Source organism: Rhinolophus sinicus, linkage group LG01 (assembly GCF_036562045.2).
Source record: "Rhinolophus sinicus isolate RSC01 linkage group LG01, ASM3656204v1, whole genome shotgun sequence".
Taxonomy (NCBI): domain Eukaryota; kingdom Metazoa; phylum Chordata; class Mammalia; order Chiroptera; family Rhinolophidae; genus Rhinolophus; species Rhinolophus sinicus.
The window spans coordinates 184,422,527-184,441,090 of record NC_133751.1 but is presented as its reverse complement, the minus strand read 5'-3'; the positions used below and the strand labels follow the sequence as shown (position 1 = coordinate 184,441,090).

Below are 18,564 nucleotides of genomic sequence, written 5' to 3'. Positions count from 1 at the left end.
AAGCTGAGATGCATTCTGCTGTTAAATCTCTTTAACCATGTACCAAACCCTTTGGAAATGGCATGTTTCAAAGAAAAATAATATTCTGATAAAACATGGACAGTGATATTTAATGTATATTTAATAGTGATGCTGTGCTGTATTCAACATGTCACAAGAAAAAAAATGCTTGGGATGAAATATAACAATCCTGCAAACTGCACTTCACACACTGCAAAGGGTAATAATCCCCCAAACATTAGCAACTTAATTTCTCACTAGCTTCCCAATTGCCTTGGCGTTTCTATCATTACAGAGCCAGAATTCTTTTTTATTTTTTAAAAGTCTTTTCTCATTTTCTCCTGTTCTCTTTCCCAACACCTTTGCCCAGAACCTCCTGAATAGCTGGAATACTGTTCTTCCATGGGGAAAATCAGCCAGCCAGGCTCAGTCTTAGTGGTTTCTTGGGTCCTGGAGCAAATTAAGCCTGAAACATTGCCAGAGGCAAAACTGAAGCTGTCCTACTGTGGGCACCGCATAAGAAGGCAGAGTTCTTTGGAAAAGACAGTCAATCTGGAAAAAATAGAAGGCAGCCGGAAAGGAGGACACAAATATAAGATGGATTGACTCCATTAAAGAAGCCATAGGCACGAGTCTACAGGAGCTCAGCAGGGCTGTTGGGATAGGACGTTGTAGACATCACTCATTCATAGGGTCACCAGGAATCAAAGTGAAGCAACTGGCAAATGAGGATCTAGAAAGTTAAACAAATGAAGGAAAAGTCAACTGCATGTAACACACACACACACACACACACACACACTGCTGGGATTTGCCCATCATTGGAGCAACTGGGCATCTCCTAGAAGGAATGTTGCAGAGGGAAGCAGTGGATCTGTGAAAGTTGGACCAAACACTTCTAAAGCCTTTCTTGCTTCGGAGATATAGTACTACTAGCTGACATTGGTAATGTGTCTGTGTTTACCATTCTATTTTCAATCTATGCACTTTCATAACATGTTAAATGAGCAAATGTTTTGCACAATACATGCTGCATGATTGAATATTTTGCACAAATATATGTTAATGATTGAATTTAGATGATGATTTTGTTCTTCATTAGACAATACTGACTCTTCCAGCTCAAGCTGGAAAAGTGACTACAGATACTAATCTCCATGGAAATTATGCACCACGGATCATAATGGCTTTGAATGTCCAACATTCCAAGGTCTGGGCAGGACATTCCTGCTAGTGAACTTTTGCTGAATTCTTGAATTCCTTACCTTTATCCTTATGGGAAGTCAATTTTTGTGAAGCAATAGACTACTTGAGACAGAGCAATATGCCCATCGTCAGCAATGCACCTCAGGTCTCACCTTTAACCCTTTCTGCATGACTCACTGCAACACAAAATTCAACATTCAGGGATGGCTTTAACATTTTATTTAAAAATAAGTGGTTTTTATTTAACTGTACCATACCCACAGAATTCGGAAAAGTCAATGGCCAAATTAAAATATTTTCTGGAGACCAGCAGTCTACCTGCCAAGATATTTTGGTAATTCATCAAGACCAAGAGGGTTTTATTTTTCCATCCCATGTCCAGAAATCTCAACATGTCAGTCTCAAAATTGAACGCACCCAGAGAGTCAGACTCATGCTAACTAAATGCGCAAGGGACACTAAAACATTTTTTGCATTGACAATAACAACCAGAACTGTCACAGTGACCACCAGGCACCTGTGGTTGTAACCAGCACCTTCCTTCCCTGCATGCAGAACAAGTGGGAAGCAAACTTATGAGCTCAGCACAGAATGAAAACAAAAGAGGTGTATTCCTGAAGAATATTTTATCCAAGATATGAGAGCCCTGGTGAAGCTGCCATCTTTTTCTCCAATCATGAGACAATTCTCTGACACTGTGTAGGTATGTATGTCATTGTATGTACAGCTACGTACATTTTCCTCGTGATTCAAACTATGTCTCTCAGTCTTGTTTACCAACTTCTCCCTCTGTGACACTCTCTTTTTCTATGATACAACCAAAGCATGCTCCCCATGTTCACACTTTCTTCCACTATAGTAAGACTGTGAAGGAAAGCAAAGGTCATTAGTACATGAAAGTATTTATTAATGATTTGACCACTCATAAATTAGTCCCCATGCAAACATTTCGTTTAAACCCCAGGCTCCCTTCTCCAACCCCTCCCCTCACGGTGGTAAATGTTTAAATATAATGCACATATATTTGATTCCATTGCAAAGTAAAACAGCAAATCTTACACAAGGTATTAGGTTTCATGGTGTCAATGAAAGTGAAGCAACTGGCAAATGAGGATCTATAAGCAAACAAATGAAGGTAAAGTCAACAGGGATGATGACTATTGATGCTTTAGAAGAGAATACTTTGAATATCAAAGAATTAATTGAGACCCTTGGGAAGACTGATGAAACCCTTAAACATTTTTACAAAAATGACCCTCTTTTTGATTAAGGTGTAAAAGTCAAATATAAAATAAAACATGTTGTAAGGTGCTTCACATTTTGTAAAAAAAAAGGCCAAAAATAACCTTGATTTGTTATTCATTCTATAATTAGGACATAGCTGTACTTACAACATAAATTTTGTCTAATACAGGATAGATGTATTTTAATAACGTTGGGTTTTCTTTTGAAAAAAAGTCCCCAGCAAACCTTTTTTCACTAATTGCTCTGAAATTTGGTCCTTGTTTTAAGTAGATTTACTTTAAGGAGGCATTACCAGTGCTAATCACACAATGCTAATAAGGTCTTCTGTACTAATGAAGCAGAACTTTTCTAGTAGTAGTAACAGCCCGATGCCTTGATTGTGTCTATTTACATATTAAATTTTTACCATTTTTGTCATAAAATATCCTCATTTCTTGATTCTTGGGGAGTAACTTATTTACTCTTAGGTGTTTCCTATAGGATCTCTACCAAAGGGTGATAGTATTAAAAGTACTATTAGATCTCCTAAGGCAACACATGGAGAGGACAGACCGCGGCATCAACTTGGAGTCAGACCTATATTTGAATCTGCTGCTGCCACGTGACTGATATATGGTAATGGGCCAATTATGTGCCCTCTCTGAACTTTGGTATCTTCACCTGTGAAAATGGAGCAATAATAGTTCCCTCACAAAACTGCGGTGCAGATCAGATGTGAACATGTGTAAAATGCCAGGTATACTGAGAAGACATTCAGTATATAATAGTTACAGCAGTACAAGTTATTTTTGTTTTGACTGCCGAAGTTCCCCTGTGATCTTAATTTGTTGATTATCTTGTACATTCAGATTCTTTGCATGTGTTTTGCCATGCGAACCTAAGGTCTCTAGCTATAAAAAGTAGCTAAATAGGACTAATATTGAAAATGTACCTTTAGGAGGGCCTTGTTGCATAAATCTCTTAGAATGAATTTTAAAATATTCTCTAATGTTTTGAAAAATGTCATAGTGAGGTTTTCAGGATTTACACTGTAAATTTTTGGTTGAGTTATTTTGTAAGTTGGATGGCTGATATTTACATGGGGAAAACCTCAATGGAAGCCCCCTTTCTCCACACTCAAGTAGTTTTTATAAACAAATCTTGACTTAAAACCAGGAAACTCCATCTTTTACCACACAGAGTACCCCATGCAGAACACAGTCTTGAAAGTCAGCTATTCCTGGATTTTGAACCCCTGCTCAACTGCTTTTTAGTTGTATGACCTTGAACAAGTTAATATTTCTAAGCCTGGGTATCCTCATCCATAAAGTTGGAGATAACAAAAACACCTCAGGGTTGTCACAGGGATGAAATGAGACATTGCATAGAAAATGTTTATGTGCCATACAGCCCAGCATATTGAAAGTGCTTAATAAATATTAACTATTATTTGTAAAATCTTCAAACACAAGATAGTAGGTTGCCATATTTTGTTCAAAAATCGTAATAATGTAACACAAAAACAAAAATGAAGTTCACTTGAGTCTCAAACATCAAATGATATGCTTTGGTCTTGCCTTTTGCCTCTCAAGTCTCCTATATCGAATTCCTCTGTTTCCCCTATTACTTCCCCATGAACTTGTCTTCTGCCCCAGTGCTTCTCAATGGCCTCCTCCCTATCCCCACACACAACAGGAGCAGCATGGGGGGATGGGGTGGGAGAACCTTATTACAAATTGGAAGGGGCTCTGCCTCCCCTCCTTCTTAAAGACTCTGGTATGTCCCCCCATGGGTCCAATTAGTTCAGGTACTATTTCGTTTATTAATACTTAGCTAAAGCCAGGAGATAATGATGGCTAACATTTGGTATTCACCTACTGGCACCAGATACTATACTAGGTGACTTACAAACATTATTTTGACTCTTCCTAACAGTAAGGCAAGACAGGTACCACTATTCCTATTTCTGAGATGTGCAGGCAGAGGGTTTGAGGCAGTAAATTGCTCCAAGTCACACAGCTAGTACGTGGTAGCGCCAAGGACCATAAGGATCAAATTAGAGCATTAATTGGGATGTGATGGCTCTAAGTGGTTTTCTACTTCTGGGAAAGGCCCATTACACCTTTCAAAGAGAGGCAGAGCTGCTTTCTCATACTGGTGCTAACATATATGTATACTATCATGATTATCACTTTACTTGTGTATGACTTTTAACCTTTTTATACTATTTATCAGCTCGCACCACGAATATGTATACATAATACTAAATGCACCAAGATCCTTGGGGCATTCCGTGCATATACACCACAGTAAATGCACTAATTATACAATGGAAGCTATAGATCTGATCAGCAGAATTCCAGATATCAAAAAGTAAATGACTTTCCTCTATCCCAGTAATTCCTGCTTAATTTCTCCTACTAAATACCGAATTTCAAATTGCCGTCGTTCTGTAAAGCAGAATCTTTCAAATACTGACATGGAGTCCCACATACTCAGAAGGAGGGAAAGCTGGGAAGGGCGATTCAGGTGGATGGATGTGTGTCTTTTATAAGGGTAGAGTTAAGTTTCTCATCTCTGAATTAGTGCTGAATTCTGCAATCATTCCAAAAGTGGAAGTTCAGCTCACAGTGCATTTTGAGGAAGCGTGAACCACACTACCCATTTAAGGTCAAGCAAACAACTGGTCAACCTTAACCACGCACGTTGTGCAGTGCAGGGTTATCACCTAAGAGATAAGAGGATCTCTATCTACACACCCCTACGTGCCAGCTGCAGAATGCAGCATGGTTCCGCCTCTGGGCAGCCCTCGCTCCCGAAGCACACGGGGAGCCACACGTTTAAGCCCCCTAGCAAGCTGCCGGCTCTCGCCCGCGCCTTATCTCTAGCCTTTATTCTTCCTAATACACACTCAAGCGAAAAGTCCCCTTGCGATCAACTCTAACTGGCAGTCTGACTGCGGGCCCCCACAGCCCGCTGCGGGCCAGAAGGAAAAGGAGCGCGGCTGGGGCGGCAGCGGACGCCCGGGGGGCGGGGCCGGGACGCGCACGGCGCGCGGCGCACGGCGCGCGGGAGGCGGACGCAGGCCGCCCGGTCCGGGCGCCGCTCCCCTTTGTTCTGAGCCATTGTGTAGCACTTCCTCCTCTGGCCCTGCAGCGCTCAACTCTGGCAGCCCGTGGGGAATTTGTGAAGGGGCTTTTGGTACCTCTTTCTTTTCTTTTTTTCGGTTTATTTTTTAGTAAATGAGGACGTGCCGGGCACGGCCTCTCCCCTCGCGGTTCCCCGCCCCCGTGCCTAGGAGGGAGGCGGAGTGGGAAGTGTCATTCCCTCCAGGCCGACGGCATCTCCGCCGGTCTCCCGCCCCGCTCCTCCTCTAGGAGGCATCCTAACCCCGCATTCTGCACTGGCACCTCCTGACCGGCCGCGTCCACGCCCCTCCGAGGGGCGCAGGCTCCGGGCGCCCGGGGCTCCGCCAGGCACCAAGGCGAGGGTCGGAGGCCGGCGTACGGCTCGAGCCCGGCCGCCTCGGCGTCCCGGGAGCCGGCGTGAATGTCGACGCTGCCCGCCCCATCCCTCGCGCTCGCTCTCGCGCTCTCGGGCCGCAGCGCGGCCGCCTCAGCCCCCTTATATAGCCCTCTAAAAATAGCTCGCCTCGCACCGCCTTGTAAGGCAGCAGGGAGATCCGCGGCGCTCCAATCCGAGCTCGCCGCCAGGGCTAAGCCCCGCCCCGGGTCGCGCTCCGCGCTCCCCATTGGTCCTCAGTGACTTCATGAGCCCCCTGTTTACCTTACATGGTCACACGCGGCCTAATGGACGCCCTCCTCCGAGATCCCACGGCTGCGCGGAGAGCCGCGCGGAGGGAGGGAGTTTGGGGAGGGGGAAGAGCAGGAGGAGGAGAAAAGGAGGAGGGGGAAGAGACTACAAACTAGCAAGGATGGGGTGGGGGTGGGGAAGGAAGAGAAGAGGGGGGAGAGAAGCGATCGCGAGAAAAAAAAAATGCAACCTCCCAAAATAAAGAGCAAAGATTGCATTAGGAGCGAACAGCGCTGCAGAAATAGATGGCAGCTTCGTGTCAGTGAGTTTGCATCCCCCTTCCTGATCCACGAGCTGGAGTGATTAGAGCCCTGGAAGGGAATTGTTACTCCCGTGGAGAAGTCCCCTTTTCCTGGCAGCCGTCTGCACTGTACACGCTGGATGCTTCTCTCCATCCACCCCACTCACTCTCTCCTCTCTCACCTCCTCTCTCCCTCTCTCCTGCATTGATTTTTTTTTTTTCCTTTTTAGTTGACTGAAACAAAACAAAACAAAAGGGCCACTGGATGTCTGCCTTCTTGGGGGGTGAGCCAGACAGACTGACAAACAAACAGACCCAACTGTGTTCGGGGGAGGGTTTCTCCTCCCGTTTTGCCCGGCAGCAGCAGCATGGACGTGTTGGCTAGTTATAGTATATTCCAGGAGCTACAACTTGTCCACGACACCGGCTACTTCTCAGCTTTGCCATCCCTGGAGGAGACCTGGCAGCAGGTGAATGATTTAAATTACTTGTGTAAATCGTGTGGTGGCGGCGGAGACGCAGGGGCTGCGTTGGTGTGGGCTTCGGGTTTGAATTTTTTGTTTGTTTTATTTTACCCCCCCCCCCCGTTTTTGGCTGTTTGTTGTTTAAAATGTTTTCGGAACCAGTCATCTGCGCTTACCTCTCCACCCACCCCCTAACCCCTTAGTGAGCCGAGCGGAGCAGCCTGTCGAGCTGCCTGCGTTTCAGTCACCAACACATCCTTACGCACACGTTGTCGGGCTCACTGTCCCCCAGCAGAGACCTGCCTAACTTCTGGGGTTCGGAGGAACAGAGTCGGAAGGTGGTTTGGGGCTTTACGAGCCATTGCTGACAGGATAAGGCGTCCTTACATGCACGAGCTGTACCGACTTGGTACCTTAAAGCAGGTTCATCTCTTTTAACTGCTGCTGACGACCATCACATGGGGGCTGGGGGTGGGGGCAGGAGCAAAGCGGAGTGTTTTCCCAGTAATTAGCTAGTGTCAATACAGAATAGGAACTTGATTTGGAAATTAGAAGGTGGACAGCGGCGAGCCGAGCCTAGTGACAAAAGATACCTAGGAGGAGGACAGGAACAGGTATCTGTCTAATGCTGACCATGCAGTGTAGGTTTCCCGGTGCAGTGTCTCCAGAAAGAAAACACTCTGTGTGCCCTTGTTTCTCTTGATTACGTTTTGGGTCTCTCTCCAGGTAGCACAAGCTCCTACGGAAGGTGGTGTGTGCTTCCGTGCCTCTGACTTTGTCTTAGACGACTAGTTAAGAAACTCCTAGGATGCTGAAGGGCACCAATGCCAAGTTGGCGAGGTGTCCCAGTGAGGGCAAAGTGGGGCTGGTAACAAGTTCACTGGGTTTTCTGAAGTGCTGGTCAGTGGAAAGGCTAGATCTGCTGCGAAGACCTGGTTTTCTCAGCAAGGATTAGGAGCTGCCAAGGGGACATTCTGCAGGAAAGATGGTGGGTGGGAGGCGGGGTGGTGTAGGGGGTGGGATATGGGTACTCTGTAAAATTTCTACACTGTGCACCAAGGAAAGTCCAAGAAAATGGTTCAGATTTGCACATGGGAAGTGTGAGCTTGCACAGTCCGTTTTGGAGAAACCCACTTGCCATTGGGGAGGGCTGTGAGAGGCTTGGTGTGTGGCTGCTCCTGTAACTTCTCAGCTCGGTGACAGCAGCTTGTTAAGGCTAATGAACGGCTGAATTTCTTCTGCCAGGATCCAAAGCGGGATTTGCCAGCTTGAGGCTGGGATGTATCAGTTGCTGCTTTAGCGAGTAAGGTTTGGCTTTTGGTATAACCAGCCCAGTGACAAAGCTGATCCTCTGACGCTACCATTGTTACTAGTTGCAACTCTTCTGGATTAGAAGCTGAGAGTTTTCCTCCAGGTACTGGCCTCTGGTGTCTGGGTCCGCACAGGCATTCCTGCCCGAGGATGCTGGCAGATCCCTTTGACTTTGTCTCTCTCTAAATGCACATAGTTCACCATTTTTTGCAGGAAGCATTTCATCAGTGCCTCCTTTTCCTCCATCCTGACCAAGACTATCTTATGAAGGGTCTCACTAGATCTCTTTCCTCCTTTTATTTCATATGCTAATTATACTGAAATGTTGCCAGAATTTCATTTTCTGAAATAGCCTTCATTTCACACTGTCAGCCCACTGGTGTCAAATGGTTGGGTATTAGCAACTGTCTAGACAGGTTAGGGAAGGGAATCTGTTGATTTACTCAGCCTGCCTCAGGCAGCTCTTGTTTGTGACTAACTGTTAAGCTGTGTTGGAGGGAAGAAAGTTGGCTTTATTTGTTACAGCGTTCCCTCCTGATGAATCACACAACTTTGTTTTGGTTCAAGTTTTCACAGTAGTAAAGCCTGCTTTTGGGGAAGGCCTCTCCAGAGGAAACCTGCTTTTCTAGATGTGCTTGGACCATCCAGGAGGAAGTCCAGATCTGTAACGAAACATCATTGGTTTGATAATTAGGGGGTGTATTAGATCTATTGTTTCCTCAGTAGCCTCAGCTTTTTTTCCCCCCTCTTCTCCCTCTCCATCTCTCTCCCTTCAAGGAATCTCTGGCTTAGTTTCTATCTGCAGGCAAAGGAATTTTCACCCCTCCCCATACACCTCCCTCCCTGTTTCTTGCCTTAATCTTCTCCAACTGCCAAAACCTTAAAATCTTCACCTTAAAACCCTTTACCAAGCTATTTCAGAGGCATGCACGTAGTCCATGCTGAAACATAACTTCTGGGGAAGCACTCCTATGTAAGCTGTCACTTCAAGGAGCTTTGTGCCCTGGACTCTAGTTACAACTGCTCTATATAAAGGTGACTGTGACTCTTAGGTTCATACTGATGACAAAACCTCCAAGCTCTCTCTTCCTTCCTCCCTCTCCCTGCCCCACCACTCCTCCCTTCTGATTGTAGAAGGGGGGATGGTTATATGCAACTGTTGGTTCCAAATCAACCATCACATGGTGAAATTTTGAGACGCCTTTGCTCAAAAAGGCTCAAGAAGGTTGCTACAAAGAACCCCAGGCAGAAGGAAGTTTCCTCATGCTCTGGAGTAATCAGATTTTAGAGGTCAAATAAGGAACAATTATTAAATGTTTTTCTGAGAGTGAACAGTGAGATGAGCCTTGAGATGAGCGAAATACAGAGATTCCAATCATCTGATTTTGTTTGTAGAGAAAGAGTGTCTTGGATGATAAACCCAAGAACATATGTGCATTTCAACATTGAGGATGGACTATGTGGGGATTTTATTTTAAACGTATGGTTTGAGATAATTATCCTGCTTCATAGTCAGTGAGCCTGTGATGGTCTGCCTGTCACGGGGGTCATCATTGTGGGTTTTTAGGCAGTGATGTCTTATCTACATACAGCTCCAGCTCTGAAAAATCACTGCTGGTGTAATTTTAAAATCCAGATGGACATTCTACATTAACTGCTCTCCATTCCTGGGCTCTGACTGCATACTTAAGCATTTGGCCCAAGTAACATCATCTCTGCCTGTCATTTAACTGTAAAATACACTGTGCTTCTGTGGTCTATTATTTTATGGAATTCAGCTGACACACGCATCTTAAGGCTACCAGCCTTAAGCTCTTTGGAAACTTGCAGGAAATTTTCCAAGAGCTGTCTGAGCAAAAGTAGAAAAAAGTCAAAGGTAGAACAGAAGCTGGAGTCACTTACAGGGTACCACTTGATAGATAAAGGGAGAGCCATTCATGAGTTTTGTTGCCAGTAGAAATCATGATTTTTCTGGATCCACTGCTGACTTGGAAAATAAAAAGGATTTGATACAATATTCTTGGTGGTTTTTCTTTGGGAAGCTACAAGGACTTTTAGAATTTGGATATATTCTTTGTACCCCGCCTCCTCTTTCCACAAGTGCCGGTCAAATAATGACGTTCTAAGTCTTATTTGCACTTAGCTGTGTTTCATGCCATTGACAAGCATGGTAGGTTTACTTAAAAACTCATGGAATTATGCTTGTTGTTAATGCTGATTCATAATTGGCAGATGGGGTCAATTTCAGGCCTCCCTTTGGCTCAGAGAAAAATTTCCACTGCTACTGGAAACAAATAAATAAATCATAGAACATTCCTCCCTCCTCCCCCATTTCTCCATTGTTTTAAACTAATGGCATACTTGGCCACTGTAAGAACTAAAGTGTCCCCATCATGCTGCAGTTTCATCTCGGTTTCAGGCACAAGGGCCTTTGGTATGAGGCATCTCTAGGGGCCAGCCTACAGAAATGGTTGCCTTCCAAGACCAGCCTCATGGTACAAAGGTTGGGATTTGATCTGTGAGCGAAATTGCTTCTCCTTCTATTTGGTGATACTGCCTTTTATAGGCCTGGGCAGGAAGGTACTGTCTCAGCCAGAAAGACAAAGCACACTGTAGGGTCCTTGCATCCGCAGGTTTGCCTCTGTCCCCAATTTGCGGAAAACCTTGTCATGAATTAGAATTTCTTGGCAACAGCACCACCCAGGGAAATTTGTAGACACAAAGGAGCCTTGCTAACCACACTGAAAGGATAAAATAGCTGGCATTTTTTTTTTTTTTTTTTTTAATGTGAATTGTGTGCTCTTCAGTGACCATAAGTCTGTTTTATTTTTTGTTTGTTTGTTTGAAACAGTGACTTGGTAGATGAAAAAAACTGAGAACTGCCCCTGTTATCCAGATTTTCTTTATAAGGAAGCAATCACTAAATAAATGTAGCTTTACAAATGAAAGCACATGTTAAGGCAATCAATCACACATTTAGTCTTTCTTTAATAGATTCATTTCCATGTTTTGTTTTGTTTTGTTTTGTTTTTTTAATAGATACAGCTTTGTGTAGATTTAGGGGTTCTCAACCGTGATCATTCAGTCTACCTGTTTGCAGTTTGGTATTTTAAAGTAGATGAATGTTACAATGCAGATATTTTTACTACATCTGTCTTGAGTGGGATAAAGGAAGTGGTGACTTCTTTGTTCTCCATGAAACTCCCACCCCCACTCCCTACTCTGAGGAGAATGCGATGTTGGGGTCCAATCCATTTAAAGGGCAGAGCAGAAGATGTACTGTGACAGCCTCACCCTGAAATGATTTATGTGTGGGTATGTCAGAGACCTGCAGAATTCAGATGTGGGCTCTTCCTCTCCTAGTTCATTCTAAATATAAATGCCAGTGGGAGCTATTTGCTTCCCCACTTCAACGGGAAGTTTAGAGAGGGTCCTGATGGGCCTTTAAGTAGCCATTCTCTTGTACATGTCCAGATTCTTCTCCCTTCAGAGAATTCCTGTATTTTAAATTATGAGTACCAGAGGGCATTACCGTCTTCTCTGATGACGCTGTGCCTACTGGGGAAAGAACACGGTTTGCTCTGGCCGGTCCCAACTGGCCCCTGTTGGTCGTATAGCTGACCAAACAGGTTAGTAGATGCCCCCTGCCTCTACAGTTTGTAGTACCATGTGAGGGGTTTTAATCCCCTTTGCTGGACCCCCCAAGTCTAGCAAATGCAGAAACCACCTCTGTGATTCTGGTTCACTCAGTGGTATCCGTCAGCCGTACTTTGGAATTGGGATTTGCTGAAAGTTCAGGACAGCTCCCCAACTTAACCTGAGTGGTGCTAGAAGGGTGCATGGTGGAGATGTAATCTCTACAAATAAACCCCTGTGTTCCCAAATCAGTTGAGTACTTGCTTAACATAAACAGGTGGGAATATTTTAACCCAAATTGCCAAATCTTACCAAGTAGAGTGATTAGAAAGCTGTTCAACTACTAAAGGTGTTAAAGTCCGCTGAACGCCTTCCAGTTATAATTAGTGGTACATGTAGCATTGACAAGAAATAGGCCCCCCCCCCCCCCGTTACATTGTGTGTCGTCTGAACACATCCACGTGAGAAACCATCCTTATTCAATTTAGTTTGAGTCTCCGACATGAGGTATCACCATTCACAGGACATGCCTAAGATTGGTCACGATCTTGCTCTTCCCCCTACTTGGCCTTTATTTTCTGCTGCTGATTTGGAGAATTATTTTACTGCCTTGGGTCCTTTTTGTTTCCCTTACTTGGTATTTTGGTGTGACCCTGAGGACGTGGTCTGCTAAGTGCATTGTGTCCATTGCACTCTCCATTCGAGGCTCTTCCAGCTGCTTGCCCACCACTTGTCTGATGTGTGCATATTCCAGCTGAGCAGCAGTGGCCTTGAGACACGCACGCATCAGCCTGCTTTCGGTGTGAGCGATTTCTGATTCATAGTGAAACTACTCTTGATTGAGCTGGTAGATGTACCCGGGCACACCTTGTGGGATTTTCTTTGTTTATATTAAAATATGGAACATATTTCACAGTAAATACTTCATTTGAATCTAGTCATGTGCAAAATACAGTTTGAGTGATGCAACATTGAATTGCATCTGGATTCTGTCCTCTATGAGGCTGGCGGCAGTGGGGGACAGTAAGCATGTTTGAAGCCGTCCCAAATTAGAACACAAGTGCCAAAAACAGACTTTAAGTCCTCTGAGCTTTTGAACACTGATCTGTGCCTATCTGTATTTATCTGCTTTGTTACCACCTTGTTTATAAAATATGCTTGAGATTTACTACTAAGTTCTTTTGTGCTTTTAGCTAATGGCATGTCGGGGCTGGTGGCCCTTTTAGACCAAATGCGTATACAGTGTGAATACACATGTCCGTAATGGCCAGGAAACAGCGTGCATGTCTGTGTCATTCGGAAATGATTAGAGGTAATTAAAATAATTAATGTAGAGCCATATGCGATATCTATTTCTGAATATGGGTTTATTGACATTTCCTGAGGGTCATTTTGAAAGTCAGGCCCCAGGCCTTATACCAAAGCTAGGAGCACAGAATCTTAGAATTTCATATCCTAAAAGGGTCTTGGTTTCCTCAACTCTAAAACAGTAGGGTTGCACAGAGTGATTGCTGAAGCCAGATGAGGCAGGGAAGCCTCCAGATCACACAGCTGTTTTTCTCTCCAGTGGGGGTTCCAGGGCTCAGGACTCTCTCGGATGCCCAAATCAGTTCGCTTGCTTTTCACCACACTGTTCTTAATATGCTTTGAGTCACTTCCCCTTCTTTTCTCCCCTCTCTCTCCCACTCTGCCCATAAAGGGAGTTAAGAAAATGCCCTGTTTACTAGTACATGGAATTTTGGAATTGTCTGGGCCCTATGTGAATATCTTAGAAAACACCTATGTATGTAACTTAATCCCTTTTCCACTTTGAATAATGTGTGGTAACCTGGAAAATGTATATTGTCCTGAAAACAAAACAAAAGTCCCCAATTACAACTTTAATTATATATATATATATATATATATATATATATATATATATATATATATGTACTGTCACTTAAATAATAACAAATGGAGTGGGAGTAAGGAAGAGGCATTGACGTATATGTGTTAGGGAGCTGGATGGATGATGGAACTGGGGTTTTATGTAAAAAAAAGTCAGATGTGACATGACTTTGTCTCTGACACCTTGCCAACAAAGGGACTGCATGAAACTAACAGCAATCATGTACCAAGTCAGAGAAATCTTTCTGGCAAGATTTTCACCCTTACCACTCGCACACTCACCTTCCAGAGCCATGTTTCTTACTGATCTCACTGTTTGGAAGTGTTTTTAAATTTCTTGAGAGGGTTGGATGGGCAGTGAGTTTGTGATGTTTTCCAGATTTAGGCAGAAAATACTGAATATTGTGATAAGCGGTTAGGAAGAAAGTCAGGTCCTTAAAAAGTCCTTTTGGGTCTGGAGGATGAAACAGGCCTAATTTTTACAGTTTCCTTAGCGAGGAAAGGAAATGTATGCTGCTCTTCACTCCTTGGCTCAGTGAGGTTTTGCCCTTCTCTACCAAATCGGTGGTAGTTATGATGGTGAAAATGCTTTGTTGGAAGTTGTCTCACAGATCTGTTTCACTTCTAAGATCTTATAAACCGAAATTTCCTTCCCCAATGGAGACTACTTTATTGCCTCAAAGCGCATCTACATCTCCAACTGCAGATATTTTTCTGCATTTCAGGCCCACATTTTTGAATTGGACGCATGGGACTGACAATACTGCAGGCTTTTTGGGGTTGTCCCATGGTCACCTCAGCTGAATATATTCAAAGCTTCCCTCATCAATTTCTTTCCTCCTTGCCCTGGCTTTCCTGTGTCTTTTATTGATAGGACCTTTCTTCCTGTGATCTAGGTTTGAAGCTCCAGTCATTTTTGGCTCCTCTCTTTCCCTTGAATCTAATCAGTTGAAAAATCACTGATTTTCATTTGGCTCCTGCAGTGTTTCATCTTCATCGTGGTCTTCCACTTCCTGCTCCCTCTGCCATCGCCTCAAGGCGGCTTGTGTCTCCTCCCCTAGACTGTCTACTTCCATTACTATGTTTTCAAACTGTCAATGGCTCCCTGTTCCACATAGGATGAGGCCAAACTTCTAAGAGTCGAGATGTTCCAAGACTAGGTTAAGGTGGTAGTTACAGTTTCCCCCTTTCATGTGTAGTAAATGCGATGCGAATGAATGACTGTGCTTTTCCTGCTTCTGTCTCTCTATTTCTGTCGTTTCTGTCAGACTTTTCCTTCTTCCTCCCGCTTCCCCTCTGATTCTCTTTGTCCAAATTCTCCCCATTCTTTAACTTTCAGAGGGTCGCTGCCTCTTCCGCGAAGCTCCTCCCTTGTCCCTCACCCAACAGTAATTGATGCGCTCACTCCATTCTTGTGTAGAACTTCTTCCTTCCTCCTTACGTGGTTCAATTTTGTCTTGTAGTATAGCTTTCCCTTTTCTTTTCTTTTTTTCCCGTTTGCTTTATTTTCCCAGTTAGGTTGTATGATTTAGAGTAGAATTGGTGCCTTAGTTATAATTTCAATAATAAACGTTTAGCATAGAACCCATGAGGTTCTTAGCGAGCCTTATCCGCAGTAGGCATTCAAGGGGGAGTTAGGGATTATCATGTGACTTGACTTAAGATGTGCCTGTGTCTGTAGCAGTGGTTTTCAGCCGTGGGTGCACCAATGAAATCAGCATCCCTTTGGGTGGAACCTAGACCTCAATGATTTTTACACCTTCTAGGTGATTCCAATATGTAGCCAAGGCTTTGAGCCGATAACCTATAGAACGTGACTATCAGAACTGTGGGCGCCTACTGCTTATGTGGAAATAGTTCGTTTCTTGTATAGCTCGGATCCAAGTGTAGCAGAGGTTAATAATAAGTCAGGACGGCGCTGGTGGCTGTACTTCACCTAGCGCATTGGTTACTAGCGACGCCCAAGTGTTGTTTCATTCATCATGTTTTGCTTTCCATCAGCCTGAAGTGTCTAATGCAGACCCATCTGGCTCCCTTTCCCTATGCCCCACTGGAGGTTTGCTTAACCTGGTCAGATTCCGTTTCTGGTACCTTTGTGGTGTTGGGCATTTCAACTCCAGCCACGCTGTGCTTCAAATAATTCATTCTCAGGAGGCCCTCAGCCATGGTTTTCCACTGACCTCAGCCTGCTCTGCGGTTCTGAAGGACTGGCTGCGTGCAGGAACGTCTGCTGGGTGGTGCCAGGGAGGAGGTAGCTCTCCATGTTTCTTACTGGCCTCAGTGTTTGGAACTGGACTCTTGTTTATACGGAATTTCAAGGGACCGGTGTTTCTAGTAAGAGGAGCAGAAATAAACTGTGGAAGAATTGCCGCTGAGGATAGTCAGGCAAGGAGGCTGCCTCCCCGTCCACAGAAGGCTTAGCTCTTGTGATAATGACCATGGGCATGTGGTGAGCCTCACAAAGAAGCCTTAGAAATGCCTCTGTTTCAAACTGCGATGTTTGCAAAAATGTATGTACTGTAGCTCCATCCTTTCATCTATAAACTGTCTTTGATGGGGGTATGGTTGGCAAGGAGGAACATCATGAGAGGCGCTTGGAGCTTGGGGTTGAAGGACGCCTTTTGGAAAAGCTCAGCCCAGCTGTGAAAATGGCAATTAGCCGTGCAGCAGGGGCTGTGGGACGGGGTGCCTGGCCATCCTGCCCCCGACCTGCTCTCACTCACCTCCCAGAGCCCAGCCAGCGGGAACTCCATGGAGTGTTCAGAGTGTTGGCGCTTATTTTTGGAAAGGCGGCACATTTGCTCAGCATACAGAGGAGTGGAAATAGATTCCCCCTACCTTTTGAGCTTTAGTTGTCGGTTCTTTCAGTCGCTAGAGACCCTGTGACTAGAGCTCAGTGCAGGCCCACGACTTGAAGGCTGCCTTCTGTGGGGAGACCCCTGTGCTGAACTGATTATCTGGGAGCTGCTTGAGGTGCGGCTCCACGTCACACCGAGTCATGGCTTCACTTCTGCGTCCCAGGGTTGCGCAGCCCTCAGCTGTGCATTTGCCTCTCTGTGTCAGGGGTCTCACTTTCTTTAATATGGACCCAGAGATGATATCCTCTGTGATGGGGATTTCCTTGTTTGTTAATGAAAGTCTAACAAACATCTGTATTGAGCTTTTGTTCTCAACGGCTTGGGGTGTTTTGCTCACACTCTGCAGTCATTGGCACATTCTTTCTGTAACTAAGGAGCAGGCAGATATTACAGAATTTCCCTTTCAGAGGTGAGAACACTGGGGCAGAGGAAGATTAAGCAAGTCGTCTTAATGTGGCTGCAAAGCAAATGAGTTGCAAAACCAGTGGTAGAACACATTTTCCTCTTCCCTCTGTCCTCTTGGCTATTCTTTCTGTCATCATCATAATATCTAATGTATATCAGAGACTTCCTAAGGATGATATCATTTGAGCACCTTATATGAAGCATTTCATTCAGTCCTCACAACCAACCTGTGCGTTACGTATTCTGCTTATCCCCATTTTACAGGTGGAGACATTGAGGTTAGAGATGTTAAATGGCTTGCCTAGAGTCACACAACTTGGAAGTAGTTGAGGCAGGATCCAAACCCAGGCAGTCAGCTCAATACTCTGAATTTTTACAGTTAGATAGGAGACTCCAAGGCAGAAGCCCAAGGTCATGGCCTGACAACGAATAGACCTGTATGGATTTGAACAGTTCTCTGGTCTATCTTTTTTCTGGGCCTTGTTTTTTCTCATTGGTAAAAGATTGGACTATACTAGATCTTAAGGTCATAGCGTTTTGTAGTAGTCACATTACTTGGAGGCTTTGAAATCAGACGGAGCTGGAACCTTGACAAAGCCACTTACCATCCCTGAGTTTCATTCTGTCATTTGTGGAATGGAGTTAATGCCTACATAAGGGCAGGCATATTGGCTCTCTGGTCCAGTGTCTGGCACATAGCGTCCACTCAACAAATGCTCTTTCCTGTCCCATTTTCAACTATTCTTCCCGTTTCTGAATAGTTTCACTTGTCTCTCTAAGATCCCAGTGACCCTAGAATATCTAAGAGCAGGTGAATGATGAGAGACAGATCCAGGGAGGGTGCTGAGCATTGCACACGGTATTCTTATATCCATCCAAAGGAGAGGCCCTCACGAAATCACTTGAACTCAGAAAGACTAGCAATACCCATGGCCCCCGGAAATTGGCCCTAGTTTGACTTCCTTGGAATTTGCTTGGCTTGCTCATGCAAATATCCAACCCATTTCCCTTTCTTCCTTTCCAGTCTTATTTAAGACTTCTCTTAGGTTTTTCTAGTATATGGTTTGTTTGTTTTTTAAGATCCAGAATTAGGCACATAAAATACAGTGCTGGTTACTACACCTGCCGTTTCTGCCTTACCTGATGACTGAGCTTACAGCAGCTTATGAGAGTGAATCAGGTTTTATGAGATCTATAAATATCTCAGATAGGATTTTTATTTCATTTTCCCCCTTCAAATAAGACATAATGGAAGCACTCACACACACAAGGAATATTCTTTCTGTGATAAAGTAGGGTGTTCTTGAATTGGCCTCTGAAAAGCAATAATTTGATGTGGTTGCTCGTGTTGGGAGTTTTATGGAGGGGGGGAGAATCATGCATATGATGCTATAAAACTTAAAGATTATGTCTTCATATTGAAGGTTTAGCCCCGCACCTATGGAGAGATTTATTTCCGAGATCCCAGCCCTGTTTGCAGTCTGCACTCTCTCTCCCGAGGAGTATGTGTTTGTGT

General features: G+C 44.4%; 1 protein-coding gene across 4 annotated transcripts in view; it reads left to right on the top strand.

Moving 5' to 3' along the window:
- The first annotated feature begins 6,343 nt into the window (after window positions 1-6,343).
- KLF7 (KLF transcription factor 7) overlaps window positions 6,344-18,564 on the top strand; it is an 84,881-nt gene continuing 72,660 nt past the window's right edge. For 2 of the 4 annotated variants that reach the window (XM_019726912.2, XM_074341034.1), the window contains exon 1: window positions 6,390-6,954. In XM_019726912.2, the coding sequence (XP_019582471.1) occupies window positions 6,853-6,954 (102 nt within the window). In that variant the 5' untranslated portion in view covers window positions 6,390-6,852. Of the gene's footprint in view, window positions 6,955-18,564 lie in introns of all 4 variants that reach the window. The other 2 variants (XM_074341045.1, XM_019726909.2) reach the window with 2 other exon arrangements.